Source organism: Rhinichthys klamathensis, unplaced genomic scaffold (genome assembly GCF_029890125.1).
Source record: "Rhinichthys klamathensis goyatoka isolate OS25496 unplaced genomic scaffold, OSU_Roscu_1.1 h1tg000305l_1, whole genome shotgun sequence".
NCBI lineage: Eukaryota > Metazoa > Chordata > Actinopteri > Cypriniformes > Leuciscidae > Rhinichthys > Rhinichthys klamathensis.
The window spans coordinates 13,360-38,553 of record NW_026606824.1 but is presented as its reverse complement, the minus strand read 5'-3'; the positions used below and the strand labels follow the sequence as shown (position 1 = coordinate 38,553).

Genomic DNA, 25,194 nt, shown 5'->3' with positions numbered 1-25,194 from the left:
AGTCAAACACTGCAGGTACTGTTACATAACATATTTCAAATGTAAGCAATACTCTCAAAATATAAATATGATCAGAAACCGCTTTCTAATGAGCATGTGTTCAGCAGTCTGGACCAGGGTTTGCATTCTGTCTCACTATATATGGTTATGTGTTTTGTTTCACTACTGGTACATGACAATTAGAGCTGAAGAAACACCAAATGACAGTTAAAAAGTTGTGGCATAAAAACTAATGATTTCTATTGTCTGAAGACAATAACGGCTCTGACCAGACACTCCAAACTGCCATCTTAAAGTTACAGTAATTCTGACACAACAACAACAACAAAAAATGCCGTATTTTATCCACTACCTGCAGTTGGTCCTCCAGGGCAGCGGTGGCGCTCTCCCCACTGTTCTCATCCACAACTACCACCATGTGCGTGAGAGAGTTCACCTTTACCTGCTCCACCTCCAGATCATTCTGCAACACCTGAAGATGTAGTGCAGTGAACAAAGGTCAAAGGTTAGGGTCTAAAGAATACCCGTTTTATCGATTTTCTTCATTTACTCTCAAAAAAGAGAAAATGCATACATATTTTAATATTCTTTTTTTATTTATATGCATATATTTAAATAACTATATATATATATATAAAAAAAAAATTAAACAACTGTTATTGTATTTCCATTAAAAAAAGGGAAATATATAGGAGTGAATTTGGACACTTTTTGGCATTACTGGAAAAATGTGTCCCAATCAACTTCACCCCCTATGTGTGTGTGTGTGTGTGTGTGTGTGTGTGTGTGTGTGTGTGTGTGTGTGTGTGTGTGTGTGTGTGTGTGTGTGTGTGTGTGTGTCATGTTGCACAGAATATGTAGTAAAAATGTAGGATGTAGAAAGACACAGGGTGGATATGACATTTTTGACTTTCATTTCTTTCATTTGTACGGTTCTGTACCAAGTATGTAAGTGTGCATGTGTGAGCCTCCATATATAGCGTGGAAGCGCTTGGGTGATGTGGTCCCCTTCCTATGAGACCGTGAGACTCCTAAATATAAGCATGTGTGTGGGAGCGAACGTGTGTGTGCTCTTCATTCGCTCGCTGAACAAACATGCCGAGGTCGTGTTTGCCCCTCGTTCACTGGGGCATGTGCTGATTTGCTTATTCATTCTTCTCACAACTCAATCTCTTTCTCCTTTCAGCGGTCATGGTAAATTCACATTGGAGAACGCTTTTATTTGCAAACAGGTTATGCACACACACACACACGGGACCTCTGATGCGAGTCACTCATTAACTACACAGGACTCCTGAGGACAGTTTTATTGCTCAGAGGTCGCTATTTCAGGAGAGCTTATGAACTTAATATCCACTTTGTCTCATAATTCTCTTTTAATGTTTCTTAGTAATCTTTTTCTACAATCTTCAATCTATGTTCCCTATTTCTCACAATCATCAATTGACTTTACCACAGATAAATGACGGACAGCCCAAATAGCTGCTATCCACCATTTATCCGTCAAGCTTTAAAGCTCACTGAACTGTTGGACACGTACAAAACCTCTTATTCCTTTGGGAAATTCCTTTAACAACGGTAAACAGGTGTTATGTTGCATGTCATTTGGTAGTAGGTGTCCAGAGTGGCTGTTTAATGGAGTTTTGTTCGTTCTGTTCCCAAAATCAGATTGAACAGATAAAGAGTGTGTTTGGGCTTCAACCAAGACACTTGTGCATCTGTTTACTTCACCTGTTTTAAAACCAAATAATCCACACATAAGAAGAATACTGAATGGACTCAAGTGTGAATCTTCGGTTTCAACAGCTCTGATTAATTAATATTGTGACATCCAGCCAAAGTTACATTTTATTTAAATGTCAGTAGTTAAAGACACTTAATATAAAGTGAGAGCAGAAAAACTGTATGTTGAAGTCAATGTTCATGACATGTCGACTGTTGACATTTTAAATAATTTATATAAAAACGACACATACACACATATATATATATCACTTTTTTACATTTATATTTTAAATAATATTCACTAAATTAGAAATAAATCATTTGAAAATTAATATAAATTCTACGTTAGACGTTATATGAGAAAGTTTTATAGTGTTTACCTTTCTAGTACTAATAAAAGACAAGCAAATGCTATAATGTATACTGTTTACTTTCTTTGTTTAAAAGCTCTGTCTAATTTATTACACCGAACTTTTAAACATTGACAGTAAACTAATGAAGATGGAGAATAAGAGCTGGGATGCTGACGCTCTCTGTGCTTTCAAAATAAAAGTCACGCATACAGTCAAAATAAAAGTGCCTCCAACACATCGAAACTCATTGGCGAAAATAAAAAAAATGAAAAAGTCAAATCTCGGTCGATTTATAACGACCACTTATCACAACGTACTGTATCATGACACAGTTGCCAATATCCAGTCTTACATTTATTAGAGGAGTCAAAATGTATCCCTTACTTTGTGCTGCTCTATCTGTGCCAGATATCCCTCCATGTCTCCTGCTATTGGCTCCGTCTCCATCTTCCGGATCCGCCCCTCTGTCTGCGTCAGCCAATCGGAGAGCTGCTGGAGCTGCTGCTGCTGAAGGTCCATCAGAACCTCGTGAAGCCTGAAGATGGAGGAGAGAGAGACGCTCAAGCACTCTCCTCAAACACAAGAGTCCGACAGGAACACGCGCGTGTGTGTGTGTGTGTCCGCACCTGGACTGGCGGTCCATGCTGGCGACCCGCAGGTTTTCCCAGCGGGAGTTGAGCAGTGTCATCTGTTCTCGGATCTCGTCCTCCTCTTCCTCACTCAGATTGCCTTGCGCGATCAGCTGGTTTCCCGCCTGTAGCACGTTACCCACGCTGCTCTGGTGGGCCGTCAACTCCATCATGAAGGCCTGAGGGCAGGACACACATCAGTCACAGAACACACACCGTCTTCACAGAGGACTTAAACAGCACATATGTTGAGGTCAGGTCACTCAGACCGGTCAAAGCCCTTCTAAACAAATGTTTCAATAAGGCATATTTAAAAACAATTTTACAATGTACAAAACCCAGAACCACTTTTTTGAATTTCTGATATTTTTCCGCATTTTTTGCCAGTGATGGTTATTCTTAAAAAATAAATATTGATTTGAGTCATATAATAAGCCCCTTGTGTCAGTTTTTGACGAGGGAGAGATGGAGACTTCACCGTGATCAAGCGTGTATTAGGCCCTTCTTCCTGCTTTGAGAATGAATCATTCTTTCCTCTAGTAATATGTTGCTGATGTAATATGTAATACGCTACACCAGCTGGGATGCAGTGTTTACCTGGAGTCTAACATTTGTTAACATCGTTAATGCTTAATGTATCATGAATTAACAAATTTGACACCATTTATTAATCTGTGTTGACATTAATTTATAGATATACTATTGTTCAGTGTTAATTTGCGTAAGTTAACAATACATTAATGGCAAATTATACCTTTAAATTAGGGCTGTCAAATGATTAATCGTGATTAATCACATCCACAATAAAAGTTTTTTTTACATAATATATGTGGGTGCACTGTGTATAATTATTTTATATATATAAATACACACACATGCTTGTATATATTTAAGAAATATTTTCATGTATATACTGTATATAGATTTATATATAATTTATATTATATATAAATATAAATATTTTATATAGAAATAATATTTTTTTCTTAAATATACATGCATGTGTGTGTATTTATATATATACAAAATAATTATACACAGTGCACCCACATATATTATGTAAAAAAAACTTTTATTTTGGATGTGATTAATCGTGATTAATCATTTGACAGCCCTACTTTAAATTATTTTATTTAATGGTTTAAAAATGTCTGTTTGATTTTCTTTGCTGTGTTTTCCGTCTACATTTTTGTAGATTCTGTTTTAATGGTCTAATTAAAATAAGAAATAATTGTATGAACATTTTAATCATTTGAGATTATGGGGTCCTTTGAATTTACTTTTACCCAAATTACTTTTTTTGTGTGATAATTGTGATTGTGTTTTATGATTTAATACACATTTATCATACAAATATTGTAATCAAATTAATTCATTAATGAAACTTTTTCATCAAATACATATAAATTCCTTTACAACAAAACATTACACTTTCATTTTTGTTTTGTCAAATAATGTGCTGCACAACAAGGTTTAAATGTGAGACATAGCTTAACCTTTTAATAAATTGTATTATTACTTTGAGAAGTATATCTTACTTTAAAATAAGTCATATATTTGTGCCATAATTCCTTCAAGTTCAACTTTATAACTTTTAATTATTTTAACTGTCATGAAGACATTTGTGTTTCAGAAACTGAGTGTCCATAATGATAGTTTCTCTTAAAGTCCCCCTGTGGTGAAAATCCAGCTTTTAATGTTGTTTATGTGTCTATGTGGTGTTTTTAATGCGCTTTAAGACAAACCATGTGTAAGTTCATAAGTCGACAGCATTGCTGAGTATTTTCTGCTTAAAACTGCAGTGAACCAAAGACAGTCTCAAAAACACAGCTTGAAATCGCTGGTGTTTCTGACGTCACACACTTCCTTGTAACCAATCAGATCAAAGTGTGATCGTCAACCAGTGGATCTCTGAGCTGAGCGAGTGAGTGGAGGCGGGGCTCATTTGCATATTCATAGAACCGCGGAATACTAAATGAGGCACGGGTTTCGAATTACATTAAACTATTTCAAGGCATGTAGACCTTTTTTTCAAGAAAATTACTTTTAAAAATGTCATTTTGGTGATCAAAGATGAGTTTTAAGGGATACAATTATTGACTCCAGGGGGACTTTAAATGAAACGCTGGTGAAGTGACTCTCTGGAGATGAAGTTCATGTGTTCCTCATACAGAGAGAAGGCAAGACGCTGAAAACACCAGGAGCGTCACGTGCGCTTCAGTATTAGACCAAACACACAGGATCCCCTGCTCTATCAGACCTGGCAGTCATCCGGGTTCCAGTGGAAATCAGCACGATAACCGCCATTGCAACATCAGGACAAATAGAGCCAAATCAAACTAGCGTTATTCCCCCAGTTATGGCACGATTGGTTCAATATGTAGAAACAACACTTTCTCAATACAGCGAAAGAATAATAAAGTCAGTGTTTGATGGTTAAAGTGGGACCATAGTGCAGGGACAAGCCCATTGCTCAGAGGATCTGCACAGCTTCCCCGTATTTGCGTCAATGCCTCATGTTGGCGCTCAGTTCCTGAGAGGAATGTAAAGCTCACGCTCTCTCTTTCTCTATAAGTTTATGTGCACCGGCTCTGCTGTCTGTCAAAGGTCTCCCTGCCTCACAGAATTCCTCACATTCCTGGCATGTTGGGATCATGTTCTCTAGAGCATCTGAAGACGGGACACGCTAACAACACTGCAGGAGAAAGATAGCATGAGCACAGTCTTCATTACTGAAACACTGTCACCATACTGGAACTTCTAGCCTCGATGAAATATCTTGAAAAATATCGATATATTCGATCCCATTTTTGATAACGCATGGAAAAACTGCCACAACATTAAGAGCATTCAATTTAAACATCGAGCTAATTTACTTTTGAGCATAATCAATGCATTTCCGGTAACGCTTTACTTAAATCCTTTACGTATAATGCAAGGTATTGATAATGTACGTTATAATGCATAATATCTTTTCATCAATAATTGCAACCAAAGTTCAAATGCATTTGAACATTCACAGATTCCTTGTTACATCTGAAATTGATTGTTTGTCGTGTTTTAATGCATTATACTTTCTAACGTTGTATTATAATGTATTATAACTGTGGTTACAGTTATTAATGAGACACACAATGCATTATAAGGAGCATTACAAGGCATAATTAATGCGTTCAAATTAATTTTGTGATGCATTATACATAAAGGCTTTCAGTAAAGTGTTACCAAATGTTCTCTTCAACTGAAACTCTTTTGGTTGGTATTATATAATAATACTAATATTAATAAGAATTATTGATCATTTTTTTTATTTCTAAGACAGAAAAATATTACTATTGTAATACAAAAAAATGAGTATTTCATAACAATAATTATAACAATAATAATAATTTACTTGCAAGAGTTAAACCCTTGAGCTTTTACTTTGGTGGAAAACGGCAGGGAAGCCTTTTAAGTTTCTGTGAGACTTCGTCACAAACCCAGTGAAATGCTGTAATCATCTGTCCACAAAAATGTTGGAGATTCTGCAAACGTAAAAATAAAGCATAACTAAATAATGACTTCTTTAAAAACATTAAAGATGCAGGGTTTCCGTTGTCCGGTAATTACCGGACATTGGCCGGGAAAAAAATGAAATGTCCGACAAAATTAAATCTCTCCGGTCAAATTGTCCGATTAAAATTGCGTAATAATCCCGCCCCCCCTAACACAATATGAATTTGAGAATAAGCCTAAAATGTATAAAGCAAAAATACACCGACATTTGGCTATGTTATAAAGGAACAGGCTCTACCGTTTGAAAGTTATTAAACAACATCGCATGCTGCATTTCAAATAAAGCGCACGCCTAAAACGGCTGTAATATAGACCTAAACTTTGAACGATTGAGTGAGACGTTTCAAATATGGCCAGGTCCATTGATATTATTGATAAAGTTGATAAATTGATAAAGTTGACGATGCAGACTCGCCATCTTCGCAGTATTGAACGCGCCTATAGAGAGAAGTGTGCACGCGCCGGCGCCTCCGGGTCCTGATTAGCCTATATTGTCCACAATATTTGCTTCTTTTTTAATAATCCAGGCAAATTTGTTGATAAAACATTGATTAAAATTAATATACAATTTATACTAAACGAAATTTAAGCAAAAAATAATATTCGAAGATCGCTGGGTTGATTATTATTCGAAAATCGCACCCATCCACCACATCCACGCACACTTGCATTAGGCTACACACCAGAGCATGTGAGCAAAGCGGAGCGGTGTGACGCTTATTATAAGTTAAAAAACTTAAATATACGTTTCATTTTTATAAATAATATAATGTTATTATTTTTTTATTTCATCTATGTTGATTATATGAAAAGGGAACCACATGATATGAGTAAGATAGGATCATAAGATGACCAATAGGCCTATATATCGGAAAACATTTGGAATTGGTCAGACATGATTTTGACCACTTATTTAGTTTTGTTTTGTAGAAAGCCTTTCTTTAAAGTTTATTTCGTTTTGTATAAATTGTATCTTCATTTTAATCAATGTTCCATCAACAAATTTGCCTGGATTAATAAATATGAAGCAAATATAGTGGACAATATAATCAGGACACGGAGGCGCCGGCGCGTGCACACTTCATATGAAGTGAGCATTTCTCTCTAGGCGCGTTCACTACTGCGAAGATGGCGAGTCTGCATCGTCAACTTTATCAATTTATCAACAATTTAAATGTTTCATGCATAATCATTACTTTCGCCGGTTCTTTGTGGCAAGCTTTATTTCAGGTGTTGCGTGATATCTCTGCGCCCAAGTAGCAGTGCTTCGCCTATGTATAGTCTCCGCAACGGCGATAGATTGAAACGCACGTCCGAGTGAAGATTGCGCAACTCGCGCAGCGCGTCGTCCATGCGACTGATAGCAGCGGACACCAGCGCTCAGCTTGATTTAAAAAACAACTGATTTTAGCGCTAGATCTCTTATTTAATAGCGAACTAAATGAATGATCTGCTAGTTAACTGGAGATGTTAACTAGTTAGCTAGTTATTTATTTGTATTAGGTACATCTGTGCCTCAATGTTTCAAAAAGTGAATGTGTGTGAAACCATAGTAAAAAACAATTGGTGTTAATTGACGCCAATCGGACGTTCATGTGTTTTTTTCCGTCTATTTGAAAGTTAGGCTAATAATAACATGTTGCATTCTATACGGCCTGATTATGTCATTTTTTAAGTTACATAGCCTGCCTCCAGTTTTCCTCAACTTGACTAATTAAGAGGCGATATTTGACCGGCATATCATCAAAATGTCCGTTAAACGAAACCTCTGCCGATCACTTTGACCGGCACCATTTTTTTCTAGCGGAAACTCTGGATGAGCGTTAATTCTGTCGGAGAGAAGAGCGTGAAAAAGTAAATACTGCGGAAGATGAGGATTTAAAATATTTCAAGGTCTTTTTTTTTTTATCACAGTGATGGTATATCAATATTCTTTTTTAAATATATATAATATATAATCATTAAATAACCATGAGATATTTCCAGTTTTGGAATAATCCAGTGATAATCCTGGGAAACAGGCCATGCTTTAAATCATATTCACTGGACGTCTCCATCTCTGCCCAAGCTGTTGTGCGCGTGAGAGTTTAGGCCGAACCGAACGTCTACCTCGTGTGTGTGGAACTGGTCTTTGACCTCCTCCACGTCGTCGGACACGTCGTCCTGCATGTGCAGCGTGTCTTCGGCCGACAGCAGCCAGGTGAGCACCTCCTCCAGAGTCATCTGATACGTGTCCAGATTCACCTCGGCCTCGGTCCGCGTGCTGCTCACCTCCTCCGGCTCTGCAGCCAATCCCTGCACAGGAACACACACACACACCTTCACCTCAAGAAAGATGGATCACGTTAAACAGAGTGTTAACTAATCATTCAGGAGGATTGACCTTTCCACGTATGTCTCTGTATGACTGAATGTGTTTGCATCGGTGTGTAAATGATGCGAACCGATGATGTGTGGTAAATGATGTCATATCTGCGCGTGCGCGGCATTACCGTTGGCCATGGCATTACCGTTGGCATTAACAAATCTGAAGGACACTTTAAAGGACCAATGACATCAGACTGAAGATTTATACAACACAGGAATGGAATTACAGAAATCAGAAATGGTGAGAAAACCAAACTTCTCGTCTTCAAACCAAACTTGGGTCTCCAGCCGACAGCTTAAACCCCGTCTGTCTAGAGCTCTTCCTATAATGTTGCGCATTAGGTCGGTAGGCGGAGAGAAGACGGTCTTTTGTGGCTGTCTGAACACATTCGCTCACATGAGCGTTTACACAACTAAAGCAATCCGGTCAAATGTGTTTTCAACTCCCTCTGGAAGTGGCTGAAAGTGGACGAGCTCAAAGCGTTTTAGACCCGCTTACACCTGTGTTTAGAGTCGTCAGCTTGTGATCCGATCGACCAAAATGCATCTTAATGCCAGCTGTAAACAGAGCCATGTCCTTGAATGTGCTAAAACTCCCCATACACCCCCTTTTCTGCACATGAAAAAACTTCTTAAAATGGACATCATTTCAACTACATGTTCTGTTGACACTCCTCTAAATTTAAAAATAGTTTTTTAGGGGGTAGTTTTTTTTTATTGTCCCGGATGTGTTTCCTGAGATTCACTCCAGCACCTGTTGTGAGATGACCCTTCATGCTACCATTGAACACACAACAAGAGAATCGCTTATGGGAAAAAATCATTACTGGAAGTTCAAGAGTCTGAAGCACACACTGACTCCTAGCCAATCGCCGCACCTTCACACGCAGACAATACTGCTATTGGCACGTGTCCCCAGCTGAACACAAAACAGGGCCGGTCGTGGGATATCAGCCACATTCTCAGATGTTTATGTCCCACGCCTTAAAACTGACAGCTTTGCTAACACCGGCGACCTACATTCCACAGCACACCCAAGCCAGAAATGCCACAGCTCGTTGATAAGAGCGAAACACTAATCGACCGGGAGCTTTGTGAGTCCGATGGTAATAGAAGCCATTGTGCTGTATAATAAAAGAGACGGAATCAGGTGATGAACCCGTCAGATCTGAAATCTGACATCGGGGAAACCAAACGGCACCACACCCGGGAACTCTGGGGAACATGACAACAGTGGGGAAAATAAGAGAGATAACTAATAATACGCTTGGACTGATAACTCTGTTCTGATCTTAGAAAAGGAGCACTGCCCTAGGGAGTATGACATGAACAAAACATGGTATCACCATGGTACCATAACCAAAAAACATGGTATTGCCAGAGTACAAGTCAAAAACAAGCTGTTACCATTGTGCAAGTAAAAAAAAAAACAGGGAATTGTCATGATAAATGGCAAGAAAAGGGTATTGCCATGGTACAACATAGTACAAAAAAACAGTGTGCAACTACAATGGTCCACATATACAAGCATGACATTGTAGTGATAGATGTCAAAAACATGCTATTATCATATCAAGAAGTACAGGAGTACAAAAAGTGATAAAAACATGGTATTATCGCAGTGCAAGAACAAGGCATTGTCATGATAGATGGTCAAGAACATGGTATCATATCCAAACCCCATGTCATTGCCATACTAGAAGTAAAAGAATATGGTATTACCATGGTTTAAGTAGAGAAGAAGCATGGCATTGTCATGATAGAAGTCAAAAACAGGGTTTATTTGGGGTACTTTTCTGTTGGAAAAAAAAAAACTGTGACTAATAATAATCAACTCCAAAACATTTTCATTTAGGGCTGTTTGTAGAACTTAATAGAGATGTTGACCGATGAGACTGAACATCATACGTTTGGTAGAGGAGGCAAGGTCACCATTTCAAAAGACTGGATCTCATCTGAACAAAGAAAAACGGCCAACATTAATTTTACCAGAGCTGAAAGAACATTTAAACTCTGCTAAAAGTAGCAACTGAGTCCTCAAACAAGGCTTTGTTCCTTGTATAAATGCACAGAGAACGGGGGAAAAGGTCATCTGATGAAAATGTTCCGCTGGAATTCCCAACTTCATCCCACATGCGGGATACGACTCTGTTCTTTCTGATCGACTGTAAGAGTGTGTGTGTGTGTGTATGAAGGGTGGTGGAACAAGCAGCATTGAAACATTTGTGGTCTGACGAATGCAGAACCACCCAAACGCCCTACAGCGTCAACCCTGCTCAGATTCAGCGAGAACTGATCAACGGCTGAGAGGAATTTAACCATTGATTATACTGGATTAATGATTATTGTCTGGCAAAGTTTTGAGAGTGAAAACAGCATTTAACTGTGGGTGTGAATCCCTAAATTATCATTCCAAACAGTCAAAATATTCAAATGGCATAAGGGACTAAAGGCTGGGAAGATAAGTCTTGGTTTAAGTGTATTGTTAAGTGTATATCGTTAAAGGTCATCAGCCATGATTCATTCGTCAGCTGACTTCGGAGATCTGCAGAACTTGAGTGTCATTCAGAAGCAAATGCATGCAATCCAGTTTGAGTGACCAGACAAGCAGCTCATATCGGTTATTAAAGGCATTAAAGGTTAATTACTGCAGCCTGTCAGCCATGGCCTAAAAACATGGCAATACCATGATAAATGTCCATTAAAGCATGATATCACTATGGTACATGTCCTAAAAACATGACATTACCATGATAAATGTCCATTAAAGCATGATATTACTATGGTATATGTCCTAAAAACATGGCATTACCATGATAAATGTCCATAAAAGCAAGAATCCGAGACTTAACTGGCAGCCAGTGAAGCTTCTTCAGGATGGGAGTGATGTGAAGTCCAAGCTTTGTGTGAGTGAGCATCCTAGCCGCAAAGTTCTGTACATACTGGAGTCTGTCAGTAGCCTTGCTAGGCAGACCGAACAGAATACCGTTACAGTAATCAAGTCTGGAGGTGATGAAGGAGTGAATCAGGGTCTTGGCTACAGAGTTGGAGAGACACTGTCGAAGTCTGGATATGTTCTTAAGATGGTAAAATGCAGTTTTAATGGTATTTTTGATATGTTGTTGGAAGGAGAGAGTGGAGTCCATGATGACGCCAAGGTTGCGTACTTGAGGAGATGCAGAGATTGAGCAGCCATCCACATCCAGTATAATGTCATCAACATTTTTAAGAAGTGACAGCGGGGCAAACACCATAAGTTCTGTTTTGTCTTTGCTGAGTTTTAGAAGGTTGCTGTCCAGCCAGTTCTTTATGTCCTTCAGGCAGTTGATAAGTGGCACTGGTGGAAGTGGAGTAGAAGGCTTAGTACTGATGTAGAGCTGGGTGTCGTCAGCGTAGCAGTGGAAGTGTAATCCATGTTTCCGGATGATCATCCCAAGAGGTAGCATGTAGATATTAAACAGCAGTGGGCCAAGCACCGATCCTTGTGGCACACCGTGTAAGACTGGCGCAGATTCAGAGCAAATGCCCTTAAGGGTGGTGTATTGTTGCCTGTTGGTGAGATAGGATTTAAACCAGGAATACACAGTACCAGTGAGGCCAATAAGTTTGGAGAGTCGAGTGAGAAGAATGGAGTGGGAGACAGTATCGAAGGCTGCAGAGAGGTCTAGAAGAATTAAGATGCTGACATGGCCAGAGTCAGCTGCCATGAGAAGGTCATTTGTGATTTTGATAAGGGCAGTTTCTGTGCTATGATGTGTTCTGAAACCAGATTGAAATGGCTCGTAAAGGTTGTGCTGTAGCATAAATGTCCTTTAAAACATGATATTACTATGGTACATGTCCTATAAACATGACATTACCATGAACATATACATAAAAGCATGATATTACTATGGTATATGTCCTATAAACACAACATGACCATGATAAATGTCCATAAAAACATGATATTACTATGGTACATGTCCTATAAACATGACATGACCATGATAAATGTCCACAAAAGCAAGATATTACTATGGTACATGTCCTATAAACATGACATTACCATGATGAATGTCCACAAAAGCATGATATCACTATGGTACATGTCCTAAAAACATGACATTACCATGATAAATGTCCTTTAAAGCATGATATCACTATGGTACATGTCCTATAAACATGACATTACCATGATAAATGTCCTTTAAAGCATGATATCACTATGGTACATGTCCTAAAAACATGACATTACCATGATGAATGTCCACAAAAGCATGATATCACTATGGTACATGTCCTAAAAACATGACATTACCATGATAAATGTCCTTTAAAGCATGATATCACTATGGTACATGTCCTATAAACATGACATTACCATGATAAATGTCCTTAAAAGCATGATATTATGGTACATGTGTTTAAAACATGACAAGCTTCTTTTTTAACAGCACGTGTATAAAGCTATGCAAGTAACGATAACCGTCGTCCACCCTGCTCTGACAGTGTGTTACAGTATAGCACACTATATATGCTGGACGACTGTGTGACTCACTCTTACCAGTGACAGCAGAAGGCAGAGAGGAAGAAAGAGTGCGCGCGAGAGAGAGAGAGAGAGAGAGAGAGAGAGAGAGAGAGAGAGAGAGAGAGAGAGAGAGAGAGAGAGAGAGAGAGAGAGAGAGAGAGAGAGAGAGAGAGAGAGTTGTGTGTCTGCATGAGAGTGTGATGCCCATTTTCCACAGGAACTTCCTCATCAGAAAACACCAGAAAAACATTAACCTCTTTTTAACTGCCATTGCAGTGTTCAGCATCTTGTGCATTTACTGAGCACCCCCAGCTGTGTAAAGTCAAGAAGATTTCCTCTAGTGTTCACACCGAGCTGAACAAGCAAGTGGCTGTGTTAAACATATCTCAAACTCTGTGTGTAACACTTCACTATTAGGCCAATGTGCCGATCTGAGCAGCTGAACCCATCTGTTAAAACTCATACTTCACATTTGCCATCGGGACCCTCGATATTAGCCTGAGTTTATAAACACAGAGTCATTAGACAAATGCATGAAGGTCTTTGTGGTTTTTCAGTCACTTACAGTTTCAGTAATAAGAGGACTCACGCTAATGTCTACAAGCATCGTGTCAAAATAAAAGCGCCCCCAATATAAGCAAGTCTTCCATGTCTGGTCGCATCAGCTTTCAGTTGACACACACCGTTTCTGCATTTTTTTTTTTGTTATAAATATGATAAATGAGCAGTACTAACATACTCATATAGGTATTCTTCCTAGTGTGCCGTTACACCAATCGGCCCTGACGGATCCACCTTAAAACCGACTGCAAACCACGAGACCACCTTAAAACCTTCTTCAAATGGGCCTGAACACTGGATTACGAGCGTTTGGGCCCATGATGCAAACCCGATCTCATGTGATGTGTGTGTGTGTTTGGGTACCCAGTGCACTCACAGCATGTCCCTCATCGTGCTCCACCTTAAAGCGCCGGGGCAGCGTCTCCACCTCTCTGATGTCATCCAGTGTGATGTCATTGGGGAACACAGCGAAGAGTGAGGTCACATACATGATGATGGACTTCTTATCTGGCAGCTGAACCGCCACATCTGAGAAACAAACACACACAGAGAGAGAGAGAGAGAGAGAGAGAGAGAGAGAGAGAGAGAGAGAGAGAGAGAGAGAGTATGAGTATGAATAAGGGGGTGTGTGTGTGTGTGTTGCTGTATGAGGTCCCTCTGATTAGTTATGGCTCATGTGAACTTGTGTTCAGGAAAAGCCATGTAATCCAATCAAGTCCAGATGATTAGACTCAGGATCTGGGCTCTGGAATGTCCTGGTTTGTTGACTGGCATTATTTCAATGGTTCGACTCAGATTCGCCGCTTAAGGCGTAAATAGCAAACTATGGCCAGATCTCCAAATAAGGCCAACAGTAAGTCAGATGAATTGTATACCATTGTAATATATTAAAATGAACATATTCATTCAATTCAAATTAACATAATAAAATTAATTTTTATTTTAAAATATTATTGACATTTTCTTTCTTAAATACTCAATTTTTCACAGGGAAATATCACAATAGAAATATTTATTTAAATAAAAATGTAAAAATCTTATATTTTATATTTTTTTATTTATTAAATTAATTAATAATTTAATATTTTATTATTACTATTACTAGTTTCCTTTTTATAACCATATTGATATATAATCACAAAACGTTGGCCAAATTGTGCAGCCCAGCCAGCCAAGATTTATTTTTTAAATCGCATTATAAAACGCAATCACAATTGTTATCAAAAATATATATATATATATATATATATATTTTTTTTTTTAGAAAAATTTGATTTTCCCCCCAAATCGTACATATTGTCTAATGTAAATAGAGTAGCAATGTATGAAGTTCACTACAAAAGTCACTTTAAAACCAAGGAACGCAGTAAATCCCAGTGACCAACACTGCGAAATCAGTGTGTGTATTTCCTTTGCCCTCATGCGTAGTTTCTGATCACACGGATATCTATTTAAATGGCAGAATTTCATCAGTAAACATTTGCCGAACAATGAAAAGTCCTTCTGATCTGGAGATGTTCCGCGATGCTTCTTTACCTTCTGGATCCAGAAGTCTCTCGATGTTGAGCTGCTCTTTGGCGAATGTGAACGCGTGGTCCAGCCTCTCGACCGGGGTAAGATGAGCCACCTCCTCCCAGCTGAAGCCTTGAGGCCTGGAACAGAATCCATCCTGGGATTAGCAGAGTCTGCGCGAGCGTTCACACCTGGACCTGAAGCCCTTCCCCCTCACCCTCAGCGCTCAATGTCCAGCGGGCTAAAACTCACCTCTAAATATTAGGCAAATATTAACTCTGCAGATTTTACGCTCTTCTGAAACCGAATTGTGTGTGAACAGGTGAATCTGCAAACGTGAGACTCCTCATAGGTGAACATCCTCCTTTCCTCGGTGTTTGGATGTTCAATATTTGCTAATCTGATAATGCTTTCAGCTGCCAATAAGAGTGTAGTAAGAAGATGTGTTTAACACACTTTGTTTAAACCTATTACGCAGATTTTCCCACAAAAACCAGAGCAGAACCTGTGGGAAAGGTCTGTGGATTACATCTGGGCCTCCCGACTTGATACACTGCATATCACTTACATAAATTAATTAAGATGTAAATGTCCAATCAGAAGCATTTTTCTGATAATGAATTGAGGTTCTCTGAGATCTGCTTCATGCTGTTGTGTCTACCTTATCGTGTGTGTGTGTGTGTGTGTGTGTGTGTGTGTCAGTTCCTGCGGCTCATGTCTGACAGATCGACCCAAACAGAGCAAACAGCTTATGAACACAAACTCTCTTGACCTCTGACCCAATCAATACGCTCCATAGCCTTTCCCTAGAGACCGCGCTGACAGCAGTCTAAACATGCGCGCACTACGAGTGTGTGTGTGTGTGTTACCTGAAGTGGTGTAAGATGGCGTTGAACGCCAGGCCGTCCGCCCAGCTGGTGGTGAAGTTGAGCACGTTGACGCTGATATAGTTACGGGTGCAGTTTCTCACCCAGCTCAGCAAAATCTTCTCACTGTTGGTCTGCTGAAGACTGGACATCACATCCTTCATCACGTCCTTAACCTGCGTGCCACACACACACACACACACACGTTTGTTTGACTATATTAGTGGACATCTCATAGAGGAGCCTCGCTGGATCAGTGTGTTGGTCATGTGGTGTTTGCGGTGTGTGTGTTCTGACCTGCCAGTGCAGGATGATACTCCAGATGAGTCCTAGAGTAAGCTTATGATTCCCGTCTACAATATCTGTCCCTCCGATGTTCACCAGCTCCACCTGAAGGAACAAAACAAAGATCACAGAAGAACTGTTCATACAACAGCTAAACAAATATAATAAACAAAACTCTTCAACTCTTCTTTGAGTTCAAGAAATCCAAACAAAATGCAAAAATAAACAGTGAAAATAAAAATAAAATAAAAATAAACAAGAACAATTGCGTGTTCTTGTTTTTTTTAGTTGTTTTTTTAAAAATAAAATGACAAAAACAAAATAAAACAACAAAACACAAACAAATTCACAAAGCAAAATAAATAAAACAAAAACATATTTAAGTTCAAATGAATACTAAACTTGTTCTTAATAAAAGTTTCCGGTTTGTTGCACAGATATCGGTGCGATATTAAAAAAAAATTAAAAAATAAATGTGTACTACCATTTTACAACAAGTTTCCATTTGTTGACATTACTGAACTACATGAATTAACATGAACAATAACATAACACTAAAAAATACACTTTACAATAAGGTTTCATTTGCTAACATTAGTTAATGTATTGTTTAATGTAAACAATGAGCAAAACATTTGTTACAGCATTTATTAATCTTTGTTAATGTTAGTAAATAAAAATACAGCTGTTCATTGATTGTTCAAGTTAGTTCACAGTGCATTAACTAATGCTAACAACATATGATTTTAATAACGTATCGGTAAATGTTGAAATGAACAAACAGATTAATAAATGCTGTAGAAGTATTGTTCATTCTTAGTTCATGTTAACTAATGAACCTTATTGTAAAGGTTCACGTTCCTGAAAGAGGTGCACGACACACAGGCGATGCAGTGGGAAAGCTGGAACGGGAATTACGGACGTCTCAAACTGTCCAGATATTGGATGATTAATTGGCCTATCCTATAATTATCCCAGAGCTTTCCGTTCACACGGCACTGATGTAATCTCTCTCCGTCTAGCGGTGTTTCCTCACACCTGGTCCAGATGTGCGCTGATCCTCCAGTGATCTCCCACACACACACACACACACACACACACACTCAGTGATGTTGCTGTGGACTGAATCGCTCGCTCTCACTACTGATGCAGGCTTGTGTTTGTGTTTGACTCTCTTGAGTTGTGTGTACAGGTGTGGTTAATCCACACACACGTCACGGGAAGGACTCGTCATCCTCACGTTTCTCAGGGTTTAGATGAAGGCTGGGAACAACTGTGTGTTTATATATTCCATACGAAGCGCGTTTCAAGACACGGTGTACAAAACATTTCACTTTTGTAATGTGACATTTTTGAGTTTAGTTGGAAATATTGTCGGTCAGGACTATCATTAACTGCGGTTATATCAGTCGTATATTAGCTGGGGAAAGTTATTACAAACATTTTGATGAAAGATTATGATTATTATTTTTGGTAACGCTTTACAATAAGGTAATAAATGTTTGATTTTAGTGTGATTTAATAAATGTTTATTATCAACAATGTTGAAAGCTGCTTTAATAAAAGCTTTTTTGTGAAAATTGTGGTATTTTAATCAAGATTATTTAATGACTAGACAGCTAAAAAAAAACAGCATTCATTTGAAATAAAAATCTTTTGTAACTTTATTAAAATCCTTATTGTCACTTCTAAACAATTTAATGCATCCTTGATGAATTACACTATTAATGTCTTAAAAACAATATCTTACTGACCCAAACTTTTGAACGGTAGTTTATGTAAAAGTAGTTTGGGCTTCCAAAAGTAACAAATGAATGCATGAGATTAATTAAATGAGTGTAATGATAATAAATTCTGTTCTGTGTGATTTTTAATGCCTGTAAATAAGCAAACACACAAAAAAATTATGTTTATCAGTAAATGACGGAGAGGAAAAAAAAATAGTACAAATAGTACATTAATTTACCAAACAGAAGATCATCAATTATATGTTATTTTGTATATATATATATATATATATATATATATATATATATATATATATATATATATTATTTTATAACATTATTTTATAACATACTTATTTTTACTATCGATTGCTTTTTTTTCAATGCTATTGATTTTTTTAAATTATTTTTATCACAGTTTATTTGAATATTTAAAAAAATGAATTAGTAGCCTACACTATTTTACGAAAAATAAATAAAATAAATGTTTTAATTAAATATTAAAATATTGGTATCATGGCAGCACCACGTCATCCGAGGACAATGATCTGCAATATGAATGAATGAAACATTGAGCACATTGTTTATAGCATCTGTGTGTGTGTGTGTGTGTGTGTGCGTGTGTGTGTGTGTGCGTGTGTGTGTGTGTGTGTGTGTGTGTGTGTGTGTGTGTGTGTGTGTGTGACCCCAGGCCATCAGAGCATAAACACAAAGGACACCTCAAAACGCAGAGACCTTGCTGTCAAACGACCCGCTAATGTCCCGAAAAGACACACAAGAAGTGCAAACTATTTTAATTAGACGGCCCTTCCCCCGGCAGCGTCTGTCAGCCGACACGAGGCGGGAACAAACACGCCGGGCCGCAGTGTGTCCGACGGCAAGGAGAAGCACGACTCACGCTGTTCTGGAGCAGGACCTGCAGGACTCGGTTGACGTTGTTGAGGGAGTGGACTCTGGTGGAGCCGCGCTCTTTGGTCTGAGAGACGGACACACACAGAGAGAGAGAGTTACTACACACACACACACACACAGAGAGAGAGAGAGTTACTACACACACACACACACAGAGAGAGAGAGTTACTACACACACACACACAGAGAGAGAGAGTTACTACACACACACACACAGAGAGAGAGAGAGTTACTACACACACACACACACAGAGAGAGAGAGTTACTACACACACACACACAGAGAGAGAGAGTTACTACACACACACACACAGAGAGAGAGAGTTACTACACACACACACACAGAGAGAGAGAGTTACTACACACACACACACAGAGAGAGAGAGTTACTACACACACACACACAGAGAGAGAGAGTTACTACACACACACACACAGAGAGAGAGAGTTACTACACACACACACACACAGAGAGAGAGTTACTACACACACAGAGAGAGAGAGTTACTACACACACAGAGAGAGTTACTACACACACAGAGAGAGTTACTACACACACACACACAGAGAGAGAGTTACTACACACACAGAGAGAGAGAGTTACTACACACACAGAGAGAGTTACTACACACTACACACACAGAGAGAGTTACTACACACACAGAGAGAGTTACTACACACACAGAGAGAGTTAATACACACACACACATAGAGAGAGAGAGAGTTACTACACACACAGAGAGAGTTACTACACACACAGAGAGAGTTACTACACACCACAGAGAGAGTTACTACACACACAGAGAGAGTTACTACACACACACACACAGAGAGAGTTACTACACACACACACACAGAGATAGTTACTACACACACAGAGAGAGAGAGTTACTACACACACAGAGAGAGTTACTACACACACAGAGAGAGTTACTACACACACACACACAGAGAGAGTTACTACACACACAGAGAGAGTTACTACACACACACACAGAGAGAGTTACTACACACACACAGAGAGAGAGTTACTACACACACAGAGAGAGAGAGTTACTACACACACACACACAGAGAGAGAGAGTTACTACACACACACACACACACACACACACAGAGAGTTACTACACACACAGAGAGAGAGAGTTACTACACACACAGAGAGAGTTACTACACACACAGAGAGAGTTACTACACACACAGAGTTAATACACACACACAGAGAGAGAGAGTTACTACACACACACAGAGATAGTTACTACACACACAGAGAGAGTTACTACACACACACAGAGAGAGAGTTACTACACACACACACACAGAGAGAGTTACTACACACACACAGAGAGAGTTACTACACACACACACACAGAGAGAGTTACTACACACACACACAGAGAGAGTTACTACACACACACACAGAGTTACTACACACACACAGAGAGAGTTACTACACACACACACACAGAGAGAGTTACTACACACACACAGAGAGAGTTACTACACACACACACAGAGTTACTACACACACACAGAGAGAGAGTTACTACACACACACACACAGAGAGAGTTACTACACACACACAGAGAGAGTTACTACACACACACACACAGAGAGAGTTACTACACACACACACAGAGAGAGTTACTACACACACACACAGAGTTACTACACACACACAGAGAGAGTTACTACACACACACAGAGAGAGTTACTACACACACTCATTTACACATTCATCCAAGTAATTTTTTTTCAATCAGAACCATTTCAACGAAAAAAAAACATTCTTGCAAAATTGATGCAAAATTAAAAATCATATTTCCAGTTTTTCACTAAATAAAAATAAATACATTTTATTTTTTATGCAAAAATGCAGTATAACTATGCTTAGTAATAAACAGCAATGTTTACATGCGTTAAATAAATGTATATATTGAAACAATAACGATAAGTATTATTTTATTACTACAATTAACAACTTATTTGAATTAATGTGTTAATAATTTACAAAGATAATTATTATAAAATTATTAATCTAAAACATTTTTGGCAACAAAAGAATCACTCGATCGAGTTTCAAAGAGACGGTTTCAAATGATTCATGGAAAAGAATTAAAGTGTAAAACAGGAATGCTATAACTTAACATTATAAACACACACACTCTCATTATATGAGATGTGACAGAAGAAATTGAATGGAAACTTAAACGGCCAAAATCATGGCAAAGAAACTGTAAATATATGATTCATCACCCAACCCTACTTAACAGCACTGTGTAAATACTGAGAAAAAGAGAACGATAATCATAATCATACAGTAACACCACAGTACTTTACATAAGGGCTCTTCATCTCACACCAGGGAAATATTACTGGGGAAATTAAACACTTACAATGAAAATGCATGTGCACTAATAATCAACAGGGTGAAAATGATAAAGAAGGCCGATGAAGATGAAGATGAAGCCCTAAGCCTCAGCCTCCTCTCAGCTGTCACTCAAACGGTCTATGTGTGTTATTCTAAAGTGTTTGGTTGAGGCTAAATATAAACGCATAGTTCAGAAACATTACTCTCAACCACTTTTCAAACACACACACACACATACCAGTGTGCTTCCAGTCAGTCCCTCCAGGAGGTCGAGGAGTTTTCTGCCGTCTCTCAGGTCAGAGAACATGTCTTTGATGGGCGTCTTCCCCGTCTAAAACACAGGACATTAATGTAGCGTTAATACAATTCATACGTCAAGTCCTTCCTCAACAAAACACAAGAAGCCCAACAGTTTACTTACAGTTGTTCTGAATATTACTGGGATAGGGCTGTGCGATCAATCGGAACTGATTTTCGACGATTATGAAAACAAGACAATCGAGGTGAAAAAGATTATTGTGAGTTATAAATGCTGTTGCTAAACGCGTACACACACACAAAATGTCAAAATGCCTTTTTGGTGAGTATTGACAAACACGATGGGCAACAGAGTATTGGATCCGTGCATTCGCTCTTAAAGTGACGGCGGCCCAATAATCCTGTCCGTCATTAAAGACAATCACAACAAATGACAAAGGTAAATCTCTGATCTTGACTGAATAACTTAAAGGGATAGTTCACTTTGAAATACATTTTTGGTATGCTTTAGCTTTAGATGTAGGAGTCTTTGTTTCCGCAGTAGTTTCAATTTTGATATTTTTAGGTCAAACCGTTCTTGTCTGTCAGTCATATAATGCAGGTCTATGGTCACCACCTCAAAGAGCATGCACAGAGAAGTCCAAATTAAACATGATTTAATGACTCGTAAATGTAAGCACACATTGATGGCCTAAGACACGAAACGAGCGGTTTGTGTGAGAAAACGAACAGTATTTATATCGTTTTTACCTCTTGTAAACACAGCCACATCCAAGTGATCTGAGGGCGCGGGCGCTTCGGTCTGCGCAAGTGCCGGAAGTGATCTCTCTGAAAAAACTCAATGTTGATATATCGAAATCGTCTTCCATTGCGATTTCCTGTATATCTAAATATGTTTAGATCTTCACAGTGAAAGGAAACACTTCCGAAATCTCTGTGTAAACAATGAGTGACGTACACGCGCGAGAGATCACTTCCGGCGCTTGCGCAGACCGAAGCGCCCGCGCCCTCAGATCACTTGGACGTGGCTGTGGTTACAAGAGGTAAAAACGATATAAATACTGTTCGTTTTCTCACACAAACCGCTCGTTTCGTGTCTTAGGCCATCAATGTGTACTTACATTTACGAGTCATTAAATCATGTTTAATTTGGACTTCTCTGTGCATGCTCTTTGAGGTGGTGACCATAGACCTGCATTATATGACTGACAGACAAGAACGGTTTGACCTAAAAATATCAAAATTGAAACTACTGCGGAAACAAAGACTCCTACATCTTGGATGCCCTTGAGGTAAGCTAAAACATACCAAAAATTAATTTCAAAGTGAACTATCCCTTTAAGTAGCTTTAATAAGGATTAATCCATATTTAATGTGTAGAGTTAGACTATGCAGTGTTATTTTACATTTGATTGTTCAATGCGTTTCTGTTGTCGGCTATACTTATCTGGATACCACTGTTAGCACATCTTCCTGAAAACCCTAAAACACTGTTTATTTCATTTGTATTTCCACGCCGTTTTATTTTAGTCGATTTTGTTTGTCATTTGTCTGGGCAAAAAAGTGCAAGTCTTCCTCTGTGTTGAAATCCTTAGACATGTTTGCGAAGATTGTTTTGTTTCCAGCGTGCGTCTCCCTCAGACTGTAAACGAAGCTCGGGCGCACCAGACACACGTCAGCAGCGTCTTACGTCACACACACACACACACACACACACACACCAGACACACGTCAGCAGCGTCTTACGTCACACACACACACACACACACACACACACCAGACACACGTCAGCAGCGTCTTACGTCACACACACACACACACACACACACACACACACACACCAGACACACGTCAGCAGCGTCTTACATCAGCAGCGGCACTGAACGCGGATCCACAACAGAACCAGAAGACAATACAATGCTGAATAAAGTCCTAGTTTTTGGTATTTTTGGACCAAAATGTATTTTCGATGCTTCTAAACATTCTAACTAACCCACTGATGTCACATGGACTACTTTGATGATGTCTTTATTTCCTTTCTGGACAAGGACAGTATACCGGACATACATTTTTAATGGAGGGACAGAAAACTCTCGGACTAAATCTAAAATATCTTAAACTGTGTTCTGAAGATGAACGGAGGTCTGACGGGCTCGGGACGACATGAGGGTGAGTCATTAATGACATCATTTTTGGGTGAACTAACCCTTTAAGCTTTCCGCGACTGCGCAACTGGGTTATAGGTCGCCAGGTTGAGATGACAAACTGGTTGAAATTGTATATGGTGTGTGGATTGTGTGAATATAATGCATTTAATACAAGATCTGGCAGCTGGCCAACATTAGACAAACATATTGGTCCGATTATTCATAAAGGAGTTTGGGACATGCAAATTACAGGAGTTTCCCGGGAGAAAGAAACAAACCGGGAGGGGTCCGGGAGATAGGGCAAAAAAAAAACGGGAGAAACACGGGAAAACCGGGAGTGTTGACGGGCATGCATCCCACCTCTCCCGGGAGGAGGATATCGATAGCGGCTCCCTAAATTACATAAAATATCCCTGAAATGGAGGAAGCGAGAGAGAAACCCTGTTTCCACCAGATATTAAGATGTTATTATGATCATAAGCGGTTAGCTAAGACTCATTCCCGCTACACCTGTTATTATCATGCTTTCAAACCAGTCTCCTGTGGGCACTTGTGTTGGGATTTTGTGGAGACCCTCGCCTCTTCCTTCATCACACTACTGAGTGAACGAACCCGTTCGGCAGCTGACGAGAATGAAGGTAATGTAGTGTAGTGTATCGTTCATTTCTCCAGCACTGCATTCACCGGTCGGGTGTAGTGTTTTTCCCCTGGCTGGGATGCTTTTGTGCGTCTCCTCCTTCACATGAAAGTTTAAACACGGTGCTCTCGTTATCATTAATTATGCGAGAGAGTGATTATCCCGAGACTGACCTCGGACACCGAACGCATCACTAAAACATGACCGCAGTATTTGCAAATCAGCCATTTGCAAATTTCAATCCTGGCTTCTGATTGGTTATCGCAGAAAGAAGACTTGTTACAATTTGAAATCAGTGTTTTCCATGTAAATATATAGTGTCATTTATTCCTGTGATTCTAATATGATGATTTGATGCTCAAGAAACATTTCTGATCGTTATCAATGTTGGTATTGACTACATTTACAATACACTGCAGAACAGCCTTGAGTGGATTATTTCTTAGGGTGCTTTCACATCTGTAGTTCGGTTCATTTGGTCCCGACTAAGGGCGAAAAATGACCATTTTCAGGCGTTTTGGTTCCTTTTCACACCACACTGATTGCTCTGGTCCGAATCAGTTGATGAAACGAACCAAAATGCAGTCACAACATCCACATCACTCGTTGGCCAGATGTGTCTTGAACATATTTCCACAACTGCACTTCGATTGGTCAGAATTAACGTGCGGGAAAATTCCAACAGATCTCCTGAAGTAAACAAAGAGGAGGAAGATCCGGCGGACATGCGGAGAATTCGCTCACAATGTTCAGAATCAGCACGAGCTTTATCCTGTCG

General features: G+C 39.0%; 1 protein-coding gene across 4 annotated transcripts in view; it reads right to left on the bottom strand.

The window, feature by feature from the left end:
- utrn (utrophin) overlaps positions 1-25,194 on the bottom strand; it is a 231,614-nt gene that overhangs the window by 199,133 nt on the left and 7,287 nt on the right. For all 4 annotated transcript variants that reach the window (XM_056270677.1, XM_056270680.1, XM_056270678.1 and 1 more), the window contains exons 3-12: positions 21,613-21,705; positions 18,989-19,066; positions 16,376-16,468; positions 16,082-16,254; positions 15,237-15,352; positions 14,077-14,228; positions 8,372-8,557; positions 2,705-2,886; positions 2,463-2,613; positions 353-472 (exon numbers count right to left, since the gene is read on the bottom strand). In XM_056270677.1, coding sequence (XP_056126652.1) covers positions 353-472; positions 2,463-2,613; positions 2,705-2,886; positions 8,372-8,557; positions 14,077-14,228; positions 15,237-15,352; positions 16,082-16,254; positions 16,376-16,468; positions 18,989-19,066; positions 21,613-21,705 — 1,344 coding nt within the window. The remainder of the gene's footprint in view (positions 1-352; positions 473-2,462; positions 2,614-2,704; positions 2,887-8,371; positions 8,558-14,076; positions 14,229-15,236; positions 15,353-16,081; positions 16,255-16,375; positions 16,469-18,988; positions 19,067-21,612; positions 21,706-25,194) is intronic.